Source organism: Cervus elaphus, chromosome 5 (assembly GCF_910594005.1).
Source record: "Cervus elaphus chromosome 5, mCerEla1.1, whole genome shotgun sequence".
In the NCBI taxonomy this organism is placed as follows: Eukaryota; Metazoa; Chordata; class Mammalia; order Artiodactyla; family Cervidae; genus Cervus; species Cervus elaphus.
In genome coordinates this window covers 24,221,245-24,245,554 of record NC_057819.1, presented here as the reverse complement: position 1 = coordinate 24,245,554, position 24,310 = coordinate 24,221,245, and the positions used below count along the sequence as shown (strand labels likewise).

Below are 24,310 nucleotides of genomic sequence, written 5' to 3'. Positions count from 1 at the left end.
AAAAAAAAAAAAAACCACAGACTGAAATAAAGCAAGAGAGAGTCGGGTGAGGAGTGAGAAACATCTTCGCCGCTGGCATAGAACCCTGGACACTGGCCGAAAGAAAAGAAAGAAGAAGAAAATCACACTCGGGAATGTTGAGAGTGACTCTCTGAGGCCCTGAAATTATTTTCTTCTGGGCTGAAACAGCTCCCCCATGACAACTAAAGCAATATTCTGAACACACTCGTGTGGACAATGAGAAAAGAATGTTGACACACTCTGCCATTCACTCTGTGCGAGACGGTGGCCATGGCCCTGCCACCCCTTTCATGAACGTCTCTTTGCAATAGGACCTGCCCACTCCTCCCATAAAGTGGGGAGGAGGTCTATTTCCCCATCTCCTGAATCTAGGCTGGTCCTGGAATTTGCTTTGACTAACAGACTAGGTCTGTTGTCTGACTTGCAAGCAAAGCCTCAAAAGGCCCTAGAGCTCCCAACCTTGCCATCATGGGACCCTGAGGTCACCCCACAAAGAAGCCTGAGATAGCCTCCTGAAGACAAAAGACCACTTCGACAGAGATGCCTGGCTACCATCTGCATCACAACCAGTCACTCACCCAGTGGACCAAAGAACCATGCTATAAGAGCTGTAGCAAAACTTCCGGGGTCTTCCCTGGTAGTCCAGGGGTTAGGAGTCTGCCTGCCAATGCAGGGGACACAGGTTCGATCCCTGGTGCGGGAGGATCCCACATGCAGGGGAGCAACTAAGGCCATGCGCCACAACTACTGAGCCTTCACGGACAGAGTCTGCGCTCCGCAACAAGAGAAGCCATCACAGGTGAGGAGCCCAGGCACCACAACTAGAGAGTAGATCTTCTTGGCCACAACCTGAGAAAGCCCAAGGGCAGCAACAAAGACTCAGTGCAGCCAAAAGTAAATAAATTAAAAATTTCCAAAAAAATTCCAGGAAACAAGTATAAATGCCAATGTATCATCATCCCAACCAAAGCCCCATAGCGTCTATATACCCGTCACCTGCAGAACTAGCCAGAACACGCACCATCTGACTGCCAAATCCTGGTTAGGAAGGGGCGTGTTCATCACTCATGCAATGATCTAGTCTTGAAAATTATTCATGATAATAAGTTATGAGGCATTAAAGGGTGCATAGAGAAGAAGAACTAAAGAGCCTCTTGATGAAAGAGAAAGAGAAGAGTGAAAACATTGGCTTAAAACTCAACATTCAAAAAACTAAGACTGTGGCATCCAGTCCCATCACATCATGGCAAATAGATGAGGAAACAATGGAAAGTGACAGACTTTATTTTCCTGGGCTCCAAAATCACTGCAGATGGTGATTGCAGCCATGAAATTAAAAGACGCTTACTCCTTGGAAGAAAAGCTATGACCAATCTAGACAGCATATTAAAAAGAAGAGAAATTACTTTGCCGACAAAGGTTCATCTTGTCAAAGCTATAGGTTTTCTAGTAGCCATGTATGGATGTGAGAGTTGAACTATAAAGAAAGCTGAGTGCCAAAGAACTGATGCTTTTGAACTGTGGTGTTGGAGAAGACTCTTGAGAGTCCCTTGGAGACCAAACTAGTCCATCCTAAAGGAAATTAGTCCTGAATATTCATTGGAAGGACTGATGCTGAAGCTGAAACTCCAATACTTTGGCCACCTGATGGGAAGAACTGACTCATCAGGAAAAGACCCTGATGCTGGGAAGGCCTGAAGCAGGAGGAGAAGGGGACAACAGAGGATGAGATGGTTGGATGGCATCACCGACTCGATGGACATGAGTTTGGGCAAGCTCCAGGAGTTGGTGATGGACAGGGAAGCCTGGCATGCTGCAGTCCATGGGGTCACAGAGTCGGACACGACTGAGCAACTGAACTGTAACTGTAACACTAAAACAAGTAAAAGAAAATAGAAACCAAGTATCAGGATCCCACATCTTAAAATCAGAGTTGGAAACTCAGGTGCCTGCCTCCTGGGCCCTGGCAGGGAAGTCAAACCCCAGCTGCCTGGGTGAATAGAGGCCTCTGCTTGTCTCCACATTTCCTATGATCTTCAAGAGAAGTCAAAATTCCGAGTATTTATGTAAAAGCACTCCATGTTAAATATCAACAGCTAATTCAAAATCTTAAGTATACAGCAAAACTAAACAAAACATGTTTGCAGACTAAATCCACCCCAGGATTAGCAGTGTGCAAACTCTGGCATAGGTTATAAGTTTCAAAAGTTCTTTAAAAAAATCATGCAAATGAGTAGAGTTTTGCTTTCATAATTATTCAATTAGTTATTGACCATTTTCAGAGTTTTCTTCCTTTCTGAGTGGTGGAAAAACTCGTGGAAAAACTTCTCACTGAGAAATAAGTCAGAGAGAGGACAATAAATACTGTATGTTAAAAGTTACAAGTGGAATATAAAAAAATAAAACGAAGGAATGAATATAACAAAACAGACTCACAGAGACCAAACCAGTGGTAACCAGAGAGGAGAGGTAAATGGGGAGAGGAGAGATAGAAGTATGGGATTAACAGGTACAAGCTGTTACAAAATAAACAAGCTGCAAGGATACATTGTACAGCACGGGAAATACAGCCAATATTTTATAGTAATTTTAAATAGAATATAATGTGTAAAAATAATGAATCACTACATTGTACACTTGAGACTAATGTAATATTTTAAATCAACTGTATTTCAATTAATTTTTTTTTTCCTCACTGAATCCTTTCAACCTGCCTTGTTGCCCTGAGGCAACAACCAGATCCAGGGCATGAGAAGCTGTCCATTTCACAGGATGGATAGTTAGACCTCTGTTGGGAGCCTTCAGGTAACCATGTTAGCTGAAAGCCACGAGGCAGAGGGAAACCCCTTAACAGGAAACAAATGACCCATGCAGGAGAGAACACGAGAGCTGGTAGGCTGAACATGGGATGGTTTTAAAGAACACTGCATTCTGGCAACCTTCTGTGAGTGATACATCCTAGTTCTTACTGGAAGAGCGAAAGTCAATCACATAAAAACTCTGCATTTCAGGCTCAGGGTGTATGTACAATTAAACAGCCCCAAAGCCGCTTCCGCAGATGCTTTGAATACAACTCACTGATGGGAGAAATTGACAAGGAGCTTTCTGAAGACTGACAGATGTGCTGTCATTAAGATTGTGGTTTTCCCCGGGGCTTTCTTGCATGGAATCCTGCAATTAATTAAGGTTTTGTCTGTACCTCTGGTTCTCAAACTTTGCTGTAAGATTCTGACTGGATAGGTTGGGGGTGGGGTCCAGGAATGTTGTCTTAGTCTGTTTGAGCAGAGACATCACTTTGCTGACAAAGGTCCATCCAGTCAAAGCTATGGTTTTTCCAGTAGTCATTATGGATCTGAGAGTTGGACCATAAAGAAGGTTGAGTGCCAAAGAATTGATGCTTTTGAACTGTGGTGCTCAAGAAGACTCTTGAGAGTCCTTTGAACTGCAAGGAAATCAAACCAGTTCAAATTAAAGGAAATGAACCCTGAATATTCGTTGGAGGGACTGATGCTGAAGCTGAAGTTCCAACACTTTGGCCACCTGATGCAAAGAGTTGACTCACTGGAAAAGAACCTGATCCTGGGAAAGACTGAGGGCAGGAGAAGGGGGCAACAGAGGATGAGATGTTTGGGTGGCATCATGGACTCAATGAACATGAGTTTGAGAAAACTCTGGGACACAGTGAAGGAGAGGGAAGCCTGGCATGCTGCAGTCCATGGGGTCTCAAAGAATGGGACATGATTGAACAACAACAACAATAGGATACCAGAGGCTGGGGTGGGGAGCTCATAAACAGCAAACATTTACTTCGCACAGTTCTGGAGGCTGAAAGGATCTGCTTCTTGATTCATAGGTGGTCGTTTTCTCACTATAATCTCCTATGGCAGAAGGAATCAGAGATCTTTGTGGGGTCTTTTTTAAAAAATTGGTTAATTTTTGGCTGCGATGGGTCTTCATTGCTGCATGCAGGCTTTCTCTAGTTGCATTGAGCAGGGCTATTCTTTGCTGCAGTGTGAGAGCTTCTCCTTGAGGTGTCTTCTCCTGTTGCCGAGCACAGGCTGTAGGCACATGGCGCTTCAGGAGTTGCAGCTTGTAGGATCTAGAGAGCAAGGGCACAGTGGTTGCAGCACATGGGCTCAGCTGCCCCTTGAAATATGGAATCTTCCCAGAGCAGGGACTGAACCTGTGTCCCCTGCATTGGCAGGCAGATTCTTAATCACTGGACCACCAGGGAAGTCCATGTATGGTCCTTTTTATTAGGACTCTAACTCCATTCATGAGGACCCCACCTTCATGTCCTAATGGACTATTGGAGGCCCTGCCTCCTAACACCATCACAGGAGAGGTTAGAATGTCAACATCTGGATTTGGGCGTGAGTGCGTGGAGGCACAAACATTTGGTCCATAATACACGTGTATTTTCTAATAGTTCTCCCCCCACCCCAGGTGATTCTGGCCTAAGATGGACCACTGTGCCTAACTTATTTTACACAAGTTTTTAGGCCACAGAATATATGGATCTTATTGGAAACTGCCAGCAGTGAGAATCCCACTTCAAGATCCATATAGAAAAAGTCTATTCTTCTTATGTGCAACACCATTCATTGGTCTAGTGTTAAGCTCTAGTTAAATGCCACATTTCACAATGATGGGTATGTAAACATGGCCACATAATACTCCCAACTATCTGCATATATTAGCTATTCTCTCTACTCCTGCCATTAAGTAAAGTGAGGGCCACTCATAAGAACATACAAATAGTCTTGGAATCACTCAGCATAAACCTCCAGCCTGTGTGCGTGCTAAGTAGCTTCAGTAGTGTCTGACTCTTTTCGACTCCATGGACTGTAGCCCGCCAGGCTCCTCTGTCCATGGGATTCTACAGGAAAGAATAGTGGAGTGGGTTGCCATGCCCTCCTCCAGGGGATCTTCCTGACCCAGGAATCAAACTCGCATCTCTTATTTCTCCTGCATTGGCAGGCAGGTTCTTTACCACTAGCGCCACCTGGGAAGCCCAAACCTCCAGCTTATAAAGATAAGCTGGAGTGTAGCTAGTTTACAATCTTGCATTCGTTTCTGGTGTAAGCAAAGTGATTCAGTTACACATATATATACATATTCTTTTTGATATACTTTTCCATTATGGCTTATTACAAGATACTGAATCTAGTTCCCTGTGTCATACAGCAGCAAGATTTTATTGTTTATCTACTTTAGATATAGTCCTGTGGATCTGTTAATCCCAAACTCCTAATTTACCCCACCCTTTCCCCTTGGTAACCATAAATTTGTTTCCTATGTCTGTGAGTCTATTTCTGTTTCATAAAGAAGTTCATTTGTGCCATATTTTAGATTCCATATATAAGCAATATCACATGGTATTTGTCTTTGTCTGACTTACTTTTCATTTATTATGACGATCTCTAGGTCCATCCATGTTGCTGCAAATGGCATTGTTTCAATATTTTTTATGGCTGGGTAGTATTCCACTGTATATATGTACCCACATCTTCTTCATCCATTCATCTGTTGATGGACACGTGTTGCTTTTATGTCTTGGCTATTGTGAATAGCGCTGCTATGAACATTGGGGTACATGTATCCTTTCAAATACATGAGTGTCATGGACCACTTGGTGAGAAAGTGAACTGCCTTTTGATTCTCTTCTGTGCCTGGTTGCTGCTAAGTCGCTTCAGTCATGTCTGACTCTGTGCGACCCCACAGACGGCAGCCCACCAGGCTCTGCTGTTCCAGGGATTCTCCAGGCAATAACACTGGAGTGGGTTGCCATTTCCTTCTCCAATGCAAGAAAGTGAAAAGTGAAAGTGAAGTTGCTCAGTTGTGTCCGACTCTTCACGACCCCATGGACTGCAGCCCACCAGGCTCCTCCGTCCATGGGATTTTCCAGGCAAGAGGACTGGAGTGGGGTGCCATTGCCTTCTCTGGTGCCTGGTTGAGTCAGGCAGAAAACCTCAGTGAGGTGCCAGCCTGTTCTCTAATTTCTCAACAATGACTCCTGATGTCTGTGGCCAAAAGCCTTCCAAGGGGGCCAGAATCAGGCAGAATTTGACAATGACAAGAGCCAACATTGACCATGTTTCAGCGTTCAGGACTTTGGGTTACGTGCATGTGCGCCCAGTTGCCTCAGTCGTATCCAACTCTTTGAGACCCTACGGACTGTAGCCTGTCAGGCTCCTCTGTCTATGGGGATTCTCCAGGCAAGAATACTGGAGTGGGTTGCCATGCCCTCCTCCAGGGATCTTCCTGGCCCAGGGATTGAACCCTTGTCTCCTGCGCCTAATGCATTGAAGGCAACTTCTTTACCTACTGAGCTACCCGTGAAGCCCAATAAGATGCTTAAGTACCCTTTTATTAGCATATACCCTCCAGTAGGTCTAAGACAGAGCCCCGTAAACAACACGATGAAACTTCCGACTCAAACTATGAATAGTCCCACGCAGTAGGACAAACAAAGCCACAAATGACTTCACATCAGCTCAGATACGAGTTTGCTGCCAAGGGAGTTTTGGCACCCAATTGACTAAAAGTAAAATTGTTTTTTCAAGTCTTTTTAGGATTTTGGAATTGCAGAAAAAGGGCACCAACTCTGTGCTATGACTACAACTCCTTTCACAGAAACAAGGGGCACAGAGAGGTCCAGGAACCTGCCCGAGGTAACACAGCAGGGAGTATCAGAAATGGGAATTAACCTCGGGCCGTGCAGAGGTGAAGCAGCCCCAGAGCCAAGGCTACTTCACAGCAGGATGGAGTAAGTCCACAAAGCTACTGCACGGATCTACGGGACTTGGGACCTACTGATGAAGCTAAAGGCAAGGATGGTGGACATTCTCTCTCTCTCTTGCCTCCCAGATTCCTCTCAGAGCATCAGCTCCAATATATGAGCTGGCAGAACATTGCCTGTGCTATGCTGGCAGCTCCGGAGGCAGGGAAGAGGAGGATGGCAGAAAGGGAAGGGAAGAAAATGAGGAACGGCTTTGGAGAGAAAAGGTGTACTCGGGAGATGGTTCTGGTGGACACGTTACCAGCAGTCAAACGTCAGAGGGAAAGAGCAAAACTCAGAAGAAATGTGCAAGTAAGTCTGCAATTAAGTCATCCTGGTCATGCTTTGGGGAGATGCCGTGAGCATGACATTGACAGTGTCACCCAAGGATCGCTGCCTTCAGTGAGGACGTGGAAAGAACCACCTAAGGAGGGACACCTCAAAGTCCAGGCAAAGCTCCGGGGCCGAGGCTGTCATCGGCTACTTTGCAAAGAAAACAGGGAAAGACAGCAGTTCAGTCATACCTGGACAGCACGCGGCGTAGGGTCACATCACACTTAAATAACCAAAGGTGTTTACCAGAAAGAGAATCCCTTTAATGCCCTGGTCTAAGTACATCTCCCACTAGTTGCTGGGCACCCATCTGTGCCAGGACCATCACGAGGGGGCTGCATGAAAAAGCCAGCATGACTGCCACTCTGGGGGGCATCCAGTCTGGGATGGGGGTGAGGGAGTGATGCTGTGGACAATAAAAGCAAGTGCGCATGTCTGACCTGCGCAGAGGGTTATGGAGGAAAAACACAGGGTGGGGGGATAGAGAATATGGTGTGGGGAATGGGGTGATAGATGAGGGGCCACCAAAAGCCTCTTGAGAAAGAGACAGTGAAGTTGAGAGGGAAGGATGCTCTTGGGGGCCTGGATGTGGGTGGAACCAGGCAGGAGAAAGTGGCAGGGAGATCAGAGCAGGGGAATGAGGGGGCTGATGGGGGCCCGGGGAACTGAGACGGGAGCTGCATTTTCTCTGCAGCCACGGGAAGTCACCCAGGGCTTTTCTACTGGAATGGATAGACAGGATCTGCGTTTTTTTCTTAATTTCTTTTCTTAAAGATTTATTTTATATTTTGGCCATGGTAGGTCTTCATCGCTGAACACTGGCTTTCTCTAGTTTCAGCGAGAGGGGGCTATTTAGTTGTGGTACGCAGGCTTTTCATTGCGGTGGCTTCTCTTGCAGAGCACGGACTCTAGGTGCGCTGGCTTCAGTGGTTGTGGCACATGGGTTTAGTTGCTCTGCGGCATGTAGGATCTTCCCAGACCAGGGATGGAACCTATGTTCCCTGCATTGGAAGGCGGATTCTTAACCACTGGACCACCTGGAAAGTCCCAAGATCTGCATTGTATGAACGTCCCTTTGGCGGCCAAGAGAAGAGTGCATGGGTGGAATAGTGGAGGCTGTTATAACCATCCAGACAAGACCCAGTCATGCCTGGGTTGAGCAGTACTCTGGGGACAGAGCCCCCGAGAGACAGACAGAAGCAGCGCACAGATCCAGAGCCCAGAACGGAGGTGAGGGGCTCCCGGTGTGCACTGCCTCGCTTGCCGCGAGGGCGGAAGCCCCTCGGAAGGGGGCTTGAGTCGGCTGCCAGGGCCCCCCTTCCTTCTCCTATAGCATCACCCCTCGTGGCTGCAGTCCCCAAAGATCCTAAACAGGCCACCTGCCTGAATTCTACAAGTGCTAAGAAGTCACCGGCACCTCTTTGCTCTGAACTCCAGGATCAACTTCAAAGGCACCTACAAGGCTGATTGCTAGAGCAAGCTGTGCACTGCATTTGCTGTCCTGACATCTAGTCACTAGAAGAGTCCACCAGGCCCCTGGTAAGAGGAACTCACAGAGTCATGGGCAGGGAATTGGCTGGCAGCTCTGGGGACAGATGGGCTTCCCTCATAGCTCAGTTGGTAAAGAATCCACCTGTAAAGCAGGAGATCCTGGTTTGATTCCTGGGTGGGGAAGATCTGCTGGAGAAAGGATAGGCTACCCACTCCAGTATTCTTGGGCTTCCCTTGTGGCTCAGCTGCTAAAGAATCCGACTGCAATGTGGAAGACTTAGGTTCGATCTCTGGGTTGGGAAGCTTCCCTGGAGAAGAGAAAGGCTACCCACTCCGGGATTCTGGCCTGGAGAATTCCATGGTCTGTATAGTCCATGAGGTCACAAAGAGTTGAACACAACTGAGCGACTTTCACTTCACTCAGTGGGGACAGAGGGTCCCTTCGGTGTGGTCAGGCCAGGTCACGAAGGACACTCTCCTAATTGCAAGCCCCCTAATTACAATGACTTTTTTTTAAAAAAAATAGTTATTTATTTGCCTGTGCTAGGTCTTAGTTGCAGCACACTGGATCTTTAGTTCTGACATGCAAACTCTTAGCGGCAGCATGTGGGATCTAGTTCCCTGACCAGGGATTGAACCCCTATATTGGAGCCTATCCCAATATATATCCTATATATATGGAGTCTAAGCCACCGGACCACCAGAGAAGTCCCCAGTTACTTGTTTTTTCAAAAAAAATATCAAATTCTATTGCATGTCGCATAGATTGCAAAACACTTATTCCTCTTAAAGCACGCTGAATGGGTATTTTTTACACAAGGACACATATTCTACACCATGGTGACTAGGGATGGTCAAAGCCTTGAAATTGAATATATTCATATTTAATGAAGTATCTAAAACCTCTCACTTTCAAAAAACAAAAAAGCCCCAAACTATAATGTGCTTGTTCACAAGCAGAGGACCTGCACAGTGGGCGGGTCCCAGAAGCACGTATGAAGCCTGTGAGAAGCAGGCCACCGGCAGAGGTCAGGCCAGAAGGTCAAGTCTGAGATGCTTTCTCCTGCCCTGGAAACGTGAGTGAAGACCCTACAGTTGGAAAAACAAAAACAAAAACAAAAACAAAAACTGTCCTGTCTTCCTCCGATTTTAGGGGAATGTCAGACTTTGCCTGCTGGTCTGAAGTGCAAGCCCCTGGGCCAGAGCCAGGAAGGGCCCTGCGCTCCATCCCTGATCCGCTGCCTGGCCGGGCCGGGCCTTTCCTGAGCAGTGAGCCCCACCTGCTGGCTCTGCACTCGTCTTCACCTGGCCAAGTCTGGCTCCATGCAGCACCACTCGGCGCTATGCCCACCCGGGGCATCCCTTGCCATCTGTGTCTTTCTGATCGCACAGACCAGCCACAGGCGGAGAAGCCAAGGAGGACGGGGACGTAGAAAGACGTCCGCTCTCCCCAGGGACTTGGACAAAATCGTGAGCAGAATCCTTTTAGAGGACGGTCCTGTAGAAAAGTGTCCCTTCTCTCCCCAAATGAGAGAAGGGGAGGGAGGGGGAGAGAGAGAGATGGGGAGCGAGACAGAGACAGAAAGAGAGACACAGGCAGGTGGCAGGGAGACTGAGACACAGACAGAAGGAGAGAGAAACAGAGGCAACGTCAGAAACAGCGATAAAGGAGAGACAGAGAGACACAGACCCAGAGATGGAGAGACACACAGACAGAAGAGGGAGGGTCAGAGACGGAGAGACAGAGACGAAGGGAGAGACAAGGACATACAGAGACAGACAAGAAGAGACAGAGACAGGCGGAGAGGCGGCTGCAGGAGGAATCTTATGCAAAGGCTCTCAGGCCCGGCTGAGCAGACTCTGCCATCAGGCTGCAAGTTCGAGTCCCCGCCCTACCGCCTCCAGCTGAACTTCTAAGGCAAACAACTTACCCTCTCTGGTTGCATCATGGTAACGCCTGTGTGGGGTGCTCATGAGAATAATAAGAGAAATGGGCAAAGTCCCTCCAAGGGCACCCAGCACACAGAGGAGGTCAGGCAGGGACCACCTGCCCCATCACTCACTCCCCCTCCTAAGAGCAATCCCACCAGGCCCACAGCCCCATCACCCACTCCGTGTTCTGGAAGTGTGGCCAGTGCGGCCGAGGAACCGCGTTTTTAATTATTCACTTGAGTGGACTTACATTTAAATTTTAAAACTGGTGCTCAAGTCAGGTATTGCAAAGCTTTTCAACAGCCTGCATACGTGCATCTACTTTCCCAACTGCAAATGGTATGGAGTCTCAATGCAAACCAAGTAGTTCAATCCAAATTTAATCTCCAGATGGAGATGAGCTGGTGTGTAAAATACACACAAGATTTCAGTGACTTAAAAAAAAAAAAAGAATGTAAAGATCTCACTAAACATGATTCAAACCGGGCTTCCCTAGTGGTCGAGTGGTTGGGAGTCCACTGGTCAATGCAGGGACACGGGTTTGATCTCCGGTCCAGGAAGATCCCACATGGTGCAGAGCAACTAAGCCTGTGTGCCACAACTACTAAAGTCCACATTCGTAGAGCCGGTGCTCTGCAACACGAGAAGCCACTGCAATGAGAAGCCTGCTCACTGCAACAAAGAGAAGCCCCTGTTCACTGAAACTAGAGAAAGTCCAGATGCAACAACGAAGAACCAGAGCGACCACAAATAAATCTTTTAAAAAAATATTTATATCAATTACATGTTAAGAGGATGCAAGTTTGTTCTTTGCGACCCTGTGGACTGTAATCCACCAGGCTCCTCCGTCCATGGGATTCTCCAGGCAAGAATACTGGAGTGGGTTGCCATTTCCTTCTCCAGGGGATCTTCCTGACCCAGGGATCAAACCCAGGTCTCCCACATTGCAGGCAGATGCTTTAACCTCTGAGCCACCAGGGAAGCCCTGCAAGTTTGGCTAGATGGAGCTAAATAAAACACATTGTATTATTGATATGAATTTCATCTGTTTCTTTTTATTTTCTTTGAACATGACTATTAGAAAATTGTAACTCCCACACGTGGTTGGACTCACCCTGGTCCCAGGTCAAATACCAGCCATGCACCTGATCCCAGATTTTCAAGCAGACAGTCCTTACCTGCATCATTTGGTTCAGGTTCAAAGCTGTCATCTCAGCATAATTATCAATAGCACTCCCTTTGAGACTTCACTGGCAGTCCAGTGATTAAGCCTCTGCACTTCCAATACAGGGGATATGGGTTTAATCCCTGGCCAGGGAAATAAGATCCCACATGCTGCAACGTTTGGCCAAAAGATTAAACACAATTAATAATAACACCACTTTCACTCTCAAAGGTATCCTGGTTTTGCACAATGAATAATATGGTCACCCTAAAGGGCAAATCCATGTAAATAAATGTTGTATTGACTTGCAATTTAGTTCACCCATAGTTTGCCCTAGCCTTTGACTATATGGACCACAACAAACTCTGGAAAATTTTTAAAAAGATGGGAATACCAGACCATTTGACTTGCCTCTTGAGAAATCTGTATGCAGGTCAGGAAGCAACAGTTAGAACTGGACATGGAACAACAGACTGGTTCCAAATAGGGAAAGGAGTACTTCAAGGCTGTATATTGTCACCCTGCTTATTTAACTTATAGGCAGAGTACATCATGAGAAACGCTGGGCTGGAGGAAGCACAAGCTGGAATCAAGATTGCGGGGAGAATTACCAATAACCTCAGATATGCAGATGACTCCACCCTTATGGCAGAAAACAAGCAAGAACTAAAGAGCCTCTTAATGAAAGTGAAAAGAGGAAAGTGAAAACGTTGGCTTAAAACTCAACATTAAGAAAACTAAGATCATGGCATCTGGTCCCATCACTTCATGGCAAATAGATGGGGAAACAGTATCAGACTTTATTTTGGGGGGCTCCAAAATCACTGCAGATGGTGACAGCAGCCATGAAATTAAAAGATGCTTGCTCCTTGGAAGAAAAGCTATGACCAAACTAGACAGCATATTAAAAAGCAGAGACATTACTTTGCCAACAAAGGTTCATCTTGCAAAGCTATGGTTTTTCCGGTAGTCATGTATGGATGAGAGTTGGACTATAAAGAAACCTGAGTGCTGAAGAATTGATGCTTTTGAACTATGGTACCAAAGAAGACTCTTGAGAGTCCCTTGGACTGCAAGAAGATCAAACCAGTCAATCTTAAAGGCAATCAGTCCTGAATATTCATTGGAAGGACTGATGCTGAAGCTGAAACTCCAATACTTTGACCATCTGATGTTAAGAACCGACTCATTTGAAAAGACCCAGATGAAAGACCGAAGGCAGGAGGAGAAGGGGACAACAGAGGATGAGATGGTTGGATGGCATCACCGACTCAGTGGACATGAGTTTGAGTAAACTGCTGGAGCTGGCGATGGACAGGGTGGCCTGGCGTGCTGCAGTCTATGGGGTCACAAAGAGTCGGACACGACTGAGCAACTGAACTGAACTGAGTTTGCCCTGAGTTTCCTTTGGGCTTCAGTGGAAATCCAATCAACACTTAACAGTCATCTGTGATTTTACATTTTGAAGGGCTGGTTGGGAGCTTATACATCATGTGTTAGTGCTAAGTTCAATCAGTCGTGTCTGACTCTTTTCAACCCCCCGGCCTGTAGCCCTCCAGACTCCTCTGTCCGTGGGATTTTTCCAGGCAAGAACACTGTTGGAGTGCGTTCCCGTGCCCTCCTCCAGGGGATCTTCCCAACCCAGGGATTGAACCACATCTCTTACATCTCCTACATTGGCGGGCGGGTTCTTTACCTCCAGCACCGCTTATTTAATATCCAAGAATCCTAAATATTTGACTAAAAAGTTAAAATTTTGCTTTACGAATATCATATATTGATGCACATATATGGAATCTAGAAAGATGGTACCGATGAACTATTCACAGGGCAGCAGTGGAGACACAGACATAGAGAACAGGCTTGTGGACAAGGTGGGGGAGAGGAAGGAGAGGGTGAGATGAATGGAGAGAATAGCACAGAAGCATATACATGAACACATGAAAAATAGCTAGCCAATGGAAATTTGCCGTATGACTCAGGGAACTCAAACCGGGGCTCTGTAACAACCGAGAGGGGTGGGAAATAGTGGAAGGTGGGAGGCAGGTTCAAGAGCGAGGGGACATATGGCTAATACGTACACCTAGGTACACATGTACACCTATGGCTAATTCATGCTGATGTATGACAGATATCAAACCAATACTGTAAAGCAATCATCAATCAAAAATAGATAAATAGAATTAAAAAGTTAAAAACTCATTTTGAATAAAAAGAGAAATGATATTCTGCATGACGCTGGCCAGATCTCACAAGGAGAACGTCTCGCTGTATTGAGCCTAATTCCAGTGCTTAAGTCTAAGAGCTCTGCAGACTATATATCTCCCAGGGGGCAGCCAATGACGTCACCCAGCGGTCAGTACCGTGAATACGATTTAACTCTGAATCCACACAGCTCTCCTCTGTGACCAAGGACGGAACTCAACCCCACATGCTTTCTGCTGTTCCCCAAAGACCAGCATCATTATCTCCATCTTATGGATCAAGGGATGAGCCCAGGAAGAAGAAATGTGTCCAGGATCACTCATATTTCGAGCTGAAAACAAGTTCCAAACACAGCCTGAAGGAGGCTGCTATGTCTCCGACATGCTTCACTTCTTCCAAACCTGAAACTTTTGATTGACTATCAAAATTTGAAAATCAGTCTTAGTAAAAGTGTATGGTGAACACAAAGGAGAGAGGCCAGAACAAACTACACACACGATAAATGTGAGCTGTCATCATCATTATTCCAAATGCTATGATTTTCTTTACAGTTGCCTAAAAAACAAACAGAACCTCCCAGCACAATTAGTTTGGACCACACTTCAAAAGTCTGTCCTTGAGAAAGAATACGGATTCACAGTTTCTACTAAATGTCAAATGGATTTTAATTCTGAAGCTATAAAACGGTGCCATAAAATAGCTCAGCTCTTTTCTTCCTAAAAAGAAAAAGAATGAGACTGTCGTGGTAACAACAAAAAAAAATCAATGTTTAGTAGGTTTGGAAAGCTTCACGTAAATTAAGGTTTTCCGTGGCTGAGGTGTATAAAAACAGTGGTTATTTTGTTCCTACCACAGCTGAATATTTTTAATCATCATTTTGTTAAAAATCCAAAATATGACTTTTTGCATTTTATATGTATATATGTAGGCTTCCCAGGTGGCTCAGTGGTAAAGAATCCGCTCGTCTGCCAATGCAGGAGACACAAGAGACGAGGGTTTGATCCCTGGGTCGGGAAGATCCCCTAGAGTAGGAAATAGCAGCCCACTTCAGTATTTTTGCCTGGAAAATCCCATGGACAGAGGAGCCTGGCAAGCTACAGTTCATGGGGTTGCAAAGAGTTGGACAGGACAGAGCAAATGCACATGTGTGTATGTATCTATGTTTCTATGTATGTATCTATCTATATTAACTTCATGAGGCTGACACCCTTGCATGGAAGTCCCTTCTCAGTAAGTGAGATGGAGCTTCGAGGACATATTTGAATACACATTCGAAATAAATCTCACAAACACTGACAATCAATCAGTGGTTAATTTCACCTGAGCTCCTGAACCGAGATGACAGCAACCACAGCCACTGACTTGTGGAAAAGGCACATTTGTTTTTAAAGCAACAGCTCCCACTCCTTGCTAGGTCGAGTCTGATCACGACTATGAAGTAAAGCCACGTGTGATATCTGTGTCTAGCACATGTTTCAAAATGTGATATTAAAAAGGAAAAAAAAAAAAAACCAACACAGCCTCCCCCTGTATGAAACATAGAGCAGTTCTATTTTTTTTTTAACGTCCTTTGTAAAAGTAACATTAAAGGGTTGGAATCAAAATAAGCCCAAGCCTTAATTTTGTCAGTGTTTTGGGGCTGTGTCTGGTAACTCACAGGAAGCCGGTAACCAGCAGAAATAACTTGGATGTGTCAGCGACGGGATCATTATTTGCAAATATTAAAAGGAATGTCTTACAAGGAACATGAAATGAAGTCAGGAGAGCCAAACTGCTCTTGTTCTAACATTGGACTTGATACACCCATTTATAAGTGATGGCTATTCAGACACTTGCTGATAAAACTGCAGTGGTTTGAAATTGAGCTATAAAATAAATAGACAGTGTGTTTGGGAAGATGAAAATAAAATCTCTTTGCCCACGGGGAGACAATATCCTATGACCTCCGGCATGGCTGGTGCTGATGCAGAGAGATGCAGAATGTGGTAAAAAGCAATACGCTTTAGTCTAGAGAATCAGCAGGGAACCACTACACACTCTTCATTTCCTGGTATTGTTTTGGCTTTTAGGGGTTACTATTCAAAGGAAAGGGCTTCCCCGAAGGCTCAGCTTCCCCGGTGGTTCAGCAGTAAAGTATCTGCCTGCAATGCAGGAGACGCAGGTTCGATCCCTGGGTCGGAAAGATCTGCTGGAGAAGGAAATGGCAGCCCTCACCAGTATTCTTGCCTGGAGAACCCCATGGACGGAGGAGCCTGGCAGGCTCCTCCGTCCATGGGGTCACAAAAGAGTCAGACAAGACTTAGCAACTAAAAAATAACACGTGCACTGCGTGCGTGCTAAGTTGCATCAGTCGTGTCCAACTCTTTTTGACCCCATGGTCTGTAGCCCACCCGACTCCTCTGTCCATGGGATTTTCCAGGCAAGAATACTGGAGTGGGTTGCCATGCCCTCCTCAAACAACAACATTCAAAGGAAAGGGCTTTCCCGGTGGCTCAGTGATAAAGAACCCACCTGCAACGCAGGAGATGTGGGTTTGATCCCTGATCTGGAAGTCTGCTGGAGGAGGAAATGGCAACCCACTCCAGTATTGTGGCCTGGAGAATTCCATGGACAGAAGATTCTGGAGGGCTACAGTCTATGGGGTTGCAAAGAATCAGACACAACTGAGCAACTAACCAACAACAACATTCCAAGGAAAGGCGTTAGTTGAGACGTGCCTTTTGTTAAACCGTAACAGATAAGCCCTGGACCCGACCACTGCTTTTTCAGGTGGCTTCCCAGGTGAACAGCTGCACCCACGCGGTACCTGGTGATGCCAGACTACCCACAACCCCGCCGCTCCCCCAGGGAGCCGGTCCCATCTTGTTTGTGTGACTCTATGTCAATGGGCAGTGAAACCAGGTCACCTGTGATTCTTCCAAGGGAAAGGAAAAGCGATCTGGGATTAAACATCTGCTGTATGATAGTTGAAAGACTGAATTTTCAAATATTGCAGTTGACCCATGCTTTTAAGTATAAATCCCTTTATTTCTGCCTTTATTTCTGCATATAATATATGCTTTCATAAAGATGATGTTAGATAGAACCTATTTTTAAATCTAAAGACTTCAGGTTTTTTGTTTTGTTTTTTTTTTTTTATTGCCACCTAACAAGAGCCACTCTAGTACTTTGGCCACCTCATGCGAAGAGTTGACTCATTGGAAAAGACCCTGATGCTGGGAGGGATTGGGGGCAGGAGGAGAAGGGGATGACAGAGGATGAGATGGCTGGATGGCATTGCCAACTTGATGGACATGAGTTTGAGTAAACTCCGGGAGTTGGTGATGGACAGGGAGGCCTGGCGAGCTGTGATTCATGGGGTTGCAGAGTCAGAAACGACTGAGCGACTGAACTGAACTGAACTGAACATGAGCCAATGGAGAAGGCAATGGCAACCCACTCCAGGATTCTTCCCTGGAGAAACCCATAGACAGAGGAACCTGGCGGACTACAGTCCAAGGGGTCACGAAGAGTCAGACACAACTTACTGACTAAACAACAACAACATGAGCTGTAGGGCATCAAGGGCTCTTCTTTTGTTGATAACCGTACCCAGAGCCCTGGGCTGCGTGCCGTACCCACGGCTCAGCCCTGTATATCAGCCCCTTTAGCCCACCACACACCTCTATGTGCTGTTATAATTAGTTCCACTTGTACGGAGGAGCAGACAGAGCTTGGAGACTCAGGTCAAGGCTACTCGCCCTGCACACGGTCCTGGAGGTTTAAAGGCAGGCGCATCCTTGGAACTTTAGACCTTGGGACTGGGGCCCCCTCACGCATGTCCAGGAAGGTCCTGGCACACATGTGTGCCCCGGATGACACTGTGCCCATCATCCATGCCCACTGTCAGCTGCACTGGCCTTTATTTTAATTTCAGATGCACACATGTATCAGACACATACATGTAGGAACACAACTATGCTGCCTCTTCTGTACATTGTTTTGAAGAACTGCAAGGGATCAGATAAATGGTGATCTTCTGAACACCAGGGGATATTCCAGAAGCATAGGATTATACCTGAAGAGTACCTGCTTCAGAAACCAGAAATCTATTTGAGAGTTTGGGGTTAGTAGACGCAAACTACTACATATAGCATGGATAAACAACCAGATCCTACTGTAGAACACAGGGAGCTATATTAAATATCCTGTGATAAACCATGATGGAAAAGAATATGAAAGAGAATGCACACATATATACACATATATCACTGAATCACTCTGCTACACAGCAGAAACTAACACATTGCAAATCAACTATACTTCAATAAAATAAACTTAAAAAAAAACAAACTAGAAATTCAAGCATCTAAGAGGGGAAGTGACTTGCTCAAGGTCACAGTAATCAACACCAGCAGCATCAGAAATAGAACCCAGGTCTCATGTTTCTGGAAAGTCCCGAGGTTTCTTTGAGTCACATGTCCAGGAGGCTGCCCATGTGACAAAGTGACCCTGTGTTCCATATACTCTTCCACTGATTACAGTAAGTCCCCTACATGTAAACCTTCAAGTTGCTAGCTTTCGAAGATGTTAATTCACATTCGCAAGTCCAGTCATGTAGGGAGTGGCAACCCGCTCCAGTATTCTTGCCTGGAAAACCACAAGGACAGGGGAGGCTGGTGGGCTACAGTCCCTGGGGTCGCAAGAGCGAGAAAGGACTTAGCGACTAAACCAGCACCACTGGTGCACATTGTCACGTGCCTGCCTCCTCTACCAGGGGCTGTGCTTCTGTGTCCCTGACCGCACAATATATAGAGAACAGGAGTGCAGATTTCCTTTACTTGGGGAGGCACTGGTAGGTTTTGAGGCATAGGACCCTAACGTAGACTGGTACATGAAGGCTGCAGCAGCCGTTCAGAAAGCAATCCAGTGCTACCGTGTCATCTATGACGAGAAAAAAAGGGCTACTACCCAGACATCACTGGACTGTTTTAACAAGAGGGTCGATAGAATTAAGTCCAGCAAGGAACCAGAACCTGAGCCATCAACGCCAGGCGTGAGTGAAGTTGTGGCTTGCCCTCCGTCTCCTGTTGCTGACGATCCTTCAGCTCTACCATCTCCCGTCTCCTCTCCCTCCTCTCGCCAGTGATTCTTCTCACCTGTCCACTCAATATATGCCCATTGTCTTACTGTATTTTTCAAGGTCCTCTACCGTAAGATTGTTTTCCTAATTGTTTGCTTTTTATATAGTATTTGTATGAAAAGTATTATAACCCTATTACAGTAGAGTACTATATAGCCAATTGTGTTAGTTTGGTACCTAAGCTAATTTTGCTGGACTTATGAATGTCCAGCATTCATGGACTTAAACAAACTGGACTTATGAATGTGCTCTCGAAATTGGGCTTGTTTGTATGTAAGGGATTTACTGTATAAAGGGAACACTGAGAGCTAATCACTAAGATGTAAATTACAGACTCTCTGAACCATAGGCGGATGAAAACGACTCAGACCAGGTGAACACAGGGAAATCGCTCTCCTTTACCTGAGGGTCTGAAAACAGCAATCCTGTAACTTCATGCTTCACCACCGCGGAGTTTCCGGGGATGTTCCTCGCCAACACCGGGACTTCCAAATCCATTGCCTGAAAGGATGTAAAGAGCAAAGGAGACAGGTGGGTGATCACTGTCAGGGTCTGTGTGGTGAGATGAGCCAATTTGTGACAGAATGACTCCTTAGTTTCACTGGAGCTCTGGCATCACCCAAAAATCACCCCAAAACTTTGCCCAAAGTGGTTTCCCAACACAAACCCAGGATTTTCCAACTACACGCTGAATCTTAATGACTGACTGTATTTGCAAGTGCTGGGAAACAATATACTGTAATGGCCTGTCTTACTGCAATGTCATAAAGAAACCTTCTCTCTCTCCAATGTTCAGTTCACACTTCTTCAGTGGCAGCCTGGAGTACACTTTTTGAAAATATTTACCTATTTATTTGGCTGCACCGGGTTTTAGTTGCTGCACGCAGGATCTCCATGGTGGCATGTGAACTCTTATCTCTGGCATGTGGAATCTAGTTCCCTGACAATGGATCGAAACCCAGCCCCTATATTGGGAGCATGGAGACTTTGCCACTGGACCAGCAGGCAACTTCCTGGAGTATACATTTTTTAATTACCATCATTCTCACTTTCCCTGATGGGTAATATTCTTTCAGCACCAGCCATACAAATGCCACCAGGTCCGTACACATCCCTTTGACATGGACACAGAGGTAAGGAGGAACAAGATTTATCACCTGATTACCCACTAAACCACCTTTCCAGTCCCAAAGGGCTGGGATCAGCCAGCATGGGGCTCCTCATTATGATAAAAGTCTCCAAGTCATGAATTTCCAGTCTTGTCTTGTAGGGTAAAGACTGGGACCCTCCACTGTCATTAGAGTCAAAGCTATGGTTTTTCCAGTGGTCATGTATGGATGTGATAGCTGGATCATAGAGAAGGCTGAGTGCTGAAGAATTGATGCTTTTGAACCTGTGGTGCTGGAGAAGACTTTTGAAAGTCCCTTGGACTGCAAGGGGATCAAACCAGTCAATCCTAAAGGAAATCAACCCAGAATACTCCTTGGAAGGACTGATGCTGAAGCTCCGATACACTGGCTACCTGATGCTAAGAGCCAACTCATTGGAAAAGATCCTGAAGCTGAGAAAGATTGAGGGCAGGAGGAAAAGAGGGCGGCAACAGATGAGATGGTTGGATGGCATCACTGACTCAAGACATGAGTTTGAGCAAGCTCCAGGAGATAGTGAAGGACAGGGAAACCTGGCATGCTGCAGTACATGGGGTCACAAAGAGTTGGACACAACTTAGCGACTGAACAACAACAATTGCCACTGCACTTGGGAACAAGAAAACTCAGCAGCACAAGCAGAAAGTAACTCCACATGTCAACACTAGGGTCACAGGCACCTTATGAGCCCACTGTTTGGGCCTTGGGCTCTGACCTTCAGTGAGCACCATCTGGCATTTTGGAAAAGGTCACAGGCCAGGAATTGCAAAACTGTGGCCTTGCCCTGGTGGGGGCTTTGCTCTCAACTAACACAGGGGGTCTCAAATCCATTGCTCATCACCATCATTTTGGGGAGACAAAGTTCATCTTAAACAGCAAGGATTTACAGTACAGCACAAGCAACTGTATATTCAATATCTTATAATAACCTATAATAGAAAAGAATTGGAAAAAAAGAATATAGATGCATACATATAACAGGATCGCTTTGCTGTACACTGAAACTAATATTATATTGTACATCAACTATACTTCAATAAAAGAGAAAGAAAAAAAATGTCATTTAAAAAGCATATGGAAATGCTATTTTCATTCAGCCAAGATGTGACATTAAGGATGGTTGATTCTCAAGTCACTTTCTTTAGGTGTAAAGTTACCTCTTCAAAAAGGCAAAGTCTCAGAATATGACTGTGCTGTGATGCTGGTCCTGATGAGCACAGTGCCTGGGCATGTCTTGGGGAGATGGTGTTTGAAGGTGAACTAGCTGACCCTCTGAACCCCTTCAGGTCATGATCCGGGAAAGGGGCAGTGTTGGGGAGGGACACTTGGAGCAGAAAATCAGCTCAAATCTGGTATCTGGGGCCCCATTTGGGGACTAAGAACAGGAAACATCAGAGCTCAAAAGGTACCAAACACTTAGTTACGTTTGCAGTCACTGGATTTCTCTTGCCCACCATGAGCTCTTCAAGCATTCAGCAAGTGGGTGGAAGCTTCACATTTGAACTTTTAAAAAAGCTTTGTTGGGGCTTCCCCTGGTGGTCCAGTGGTTAAGACTTCACCTTCCACTGCAGGGAGTGTGGGTTTGATCCCCAGTTGGGGAACTAAGATTCTACTTGCTGGGCACTGTGGCCAAAAAAATGAATAAATAAAAATAGATTTAAATGCTCTGTCTCTGGTGCACCATCCTCAGCAGGGCTGATAAGGGTTTTCAGAGATATGATTCCCCAGTCTTACACTGCAGAACAGTCTTTGGAAACACAGCCACCAAGGTTCTGTATCAACACAGGAAGTGAGCTTTTGAAGGGTGTCTTATATAGGTGTTGATATTGGGCTTCCCAGGTAGCTCAGTGGTAAAGAATCAGCCTGCCAATGCAGGAGACGTAGGTTCTATTCCTGGGTCTGGAAGATCCTCTGGAGGAGGAAATGCAACCCTCCCCAATATTCTTGGCTGGGCAATCCCATGGGCAGAAGAGCCTGGTGGGTGATAGTCCATGTTTAAAAGAAATGTGTCTTATCAAATGGGATTTTTTACATGCCTCTGCGACAAAACAAGGGCTTCCCAGGAGGCACTAGTGGTAAAGAACCTGCCGGCCAAAGGAGAATACGTAAGAGAACTGGGCTTGATACTCGTACTGGGAAGATCCCCTGGAGGAGGTTATGGCAACCCACTCCAGAATTCTTGCCTGAAGAATCCCATTGACAGGGGAGGATGGCGGGCTACAGTCCACAAGGCCGCAAAGAGTGGGACATAACTGAAGCGACTTAGCATGCACCCATGCATGACAAAACAATGCTAATTCTAAAAGGTCAAAAGATCCCCTCCCTCCAAAGTGAGATGCACTTATTCTGTGATTAACCACTTTGGGTCTTTGAATTGATTCTAATGCAATCCACCCTCCACGGCTCCTCTAAAATCAGTTTCATTCAAAACCCTCATCCCAAAGGTTATTTTGGAGTTTTCTAAAGGAACACAGTGTCGGCATCTGAAAGCAGACAGAATTACTCAGAGCTGCCTTTCCTTTGAAGTAAATGAGATCTGACAGCAATTCATCTGCAATGAAATGCTGTATGTGCTGGCTACAAAATCATTCCCGAAATCCACTTTACCTTTTCTTAAGAAGGTGGGGGAGAGGAAATGTGTATTTACATACAAAGAAGCGATTCAGCAAGGCTTAAGGACTGGTACTCCAAGAATGTACATTTTTAAAGCTAATATGAAGAGTACAATATACTACTCCAGTGACTCTAGTTGAGAGCTGATTTTAAACCACAATTGAGATTAATGCTAATCATTAAGCTCAGATTGAGATATTGAGGCATTCAACATCTGGCTGAAGAAGAACATGTCACAAATCCAGGCTCTGTGCTCTAAAAGCTTCCATACACGAGAATTTCAGGCATCGGTATATAACTTCTACCCCAGCCCATGGTATTTTATTTTTGGTTTTCTTTGTTTGCTTTTTTAAATGCTGCCATATTCAAAGAAAATATTAGGCATACACCATCAGTTATTTCTTAAGTTTATGGAGATGATTTTTTTTTCCTGCTTTAATTATTTACCATGACCTCTGAAACATCAAAATTCACAAATTGTACCTTTGGCCAGTAAATTCAACTAGTGCCCAAAGGAATAAATGGATACTTATGATACAATAATAGCATCGCTAAGTAAGTAGACCCTGAAGTAAAAAACTGGGGTTATGAGAACGGAGATGTGAAACGTGATTCAAAGACTTGGAGGACAAATGGCCAAACATTTCCTTCTCTGCAGGGGGTAAAAATAGATTCAAGGGATTCAAGGGATTAGATTCAAAGGGAATAGATTCAAGGGATTAGACCTGACAGAGTGCCTGAAGAACTATGGACGACGGAGGTTCATGACATTGTACAGGAGGCAGTGATCAAGACCATCCCCAAGAAAAAGGAATGCAAAAAGGCCAGATGGTTGTCTGAGGAGGTCTTACAAATAGCTGTGACAAGAAGAGAAACAAAAGGCAAAGGAGAAAAGGAAAGATACACCCATTTGAATGCAGAGTTCCAAAGAATAGCAAGCAGAGATAAGAAAGCCTTCCTCAGTGATCAGTGCAAAGAAGTAGAGGAAAACAACAGAATGGGAAAGACTAGAGATCTCTTCAAGAAAACTAGAGATACCAAGGGAACATTTCATGCAAAGAAGGGCTCAATAAAGGACAGAAATGGTATGGACCTAACAGAAGCAGAAGATATTAAGTGGAGGTGGCAAGAATACACAGAAGAACTATACAAAAAGGATCTTCATGACCCAGATAATCACATTGGTGTGATCACTCACCTAGAACCAGACATACTGGAATTCGAAGCCAAGTGGGCCTTAGGAAGCATCACCACAAACAAAGCTAGTAGAGGTGATGGAATTCCAGTTGAGCTATTTCAAATCCTAAAAGACACAGCTGTGAAAGTGCTGTACTCAATATGCCAGCAAATTTGGAAAACTCAGCAGTGGCCACAGGACTGGAAGAGGTCAGTTTTCATTCCAATCCTAAAGAAAAGCAATGCCAAAGATTGCTCAAACTACTGCACAATTGCACTCATCTCACATGCTAGAAAAGTGATGCTCAAAATTCTCCAAGCCA

The 24,310-nt window shown here is 45.4% G+C and overlaps 1 protein-coding gene across 3 annotated transcripts in view; it reads right to left on the bottom strand.

Annotated features, from left to right (window-relative positions):
• The window catches only part of GLT1D1 (glycosyltransferase 1 domain containing 1), a 111,363-nt gene that overhangs the window by 6,548 nt on the left and 80,505 nt on the right, over positions 1–24,310 (bottom strand). For all 3 annotated transcript variants that reach the window (XM_043902100.1, XM_043902101.1, XM_043902102.1), the window contains one exon: positions 19,453–19,551. In XM_043902100.1, the coding sequence (XP_043758035.1) occupies positions 19,453–19,551 (99 nt within the window). The remainder of the gene's footprint in view (positions 1–19,452; positions 19,552–24,310) is intronic.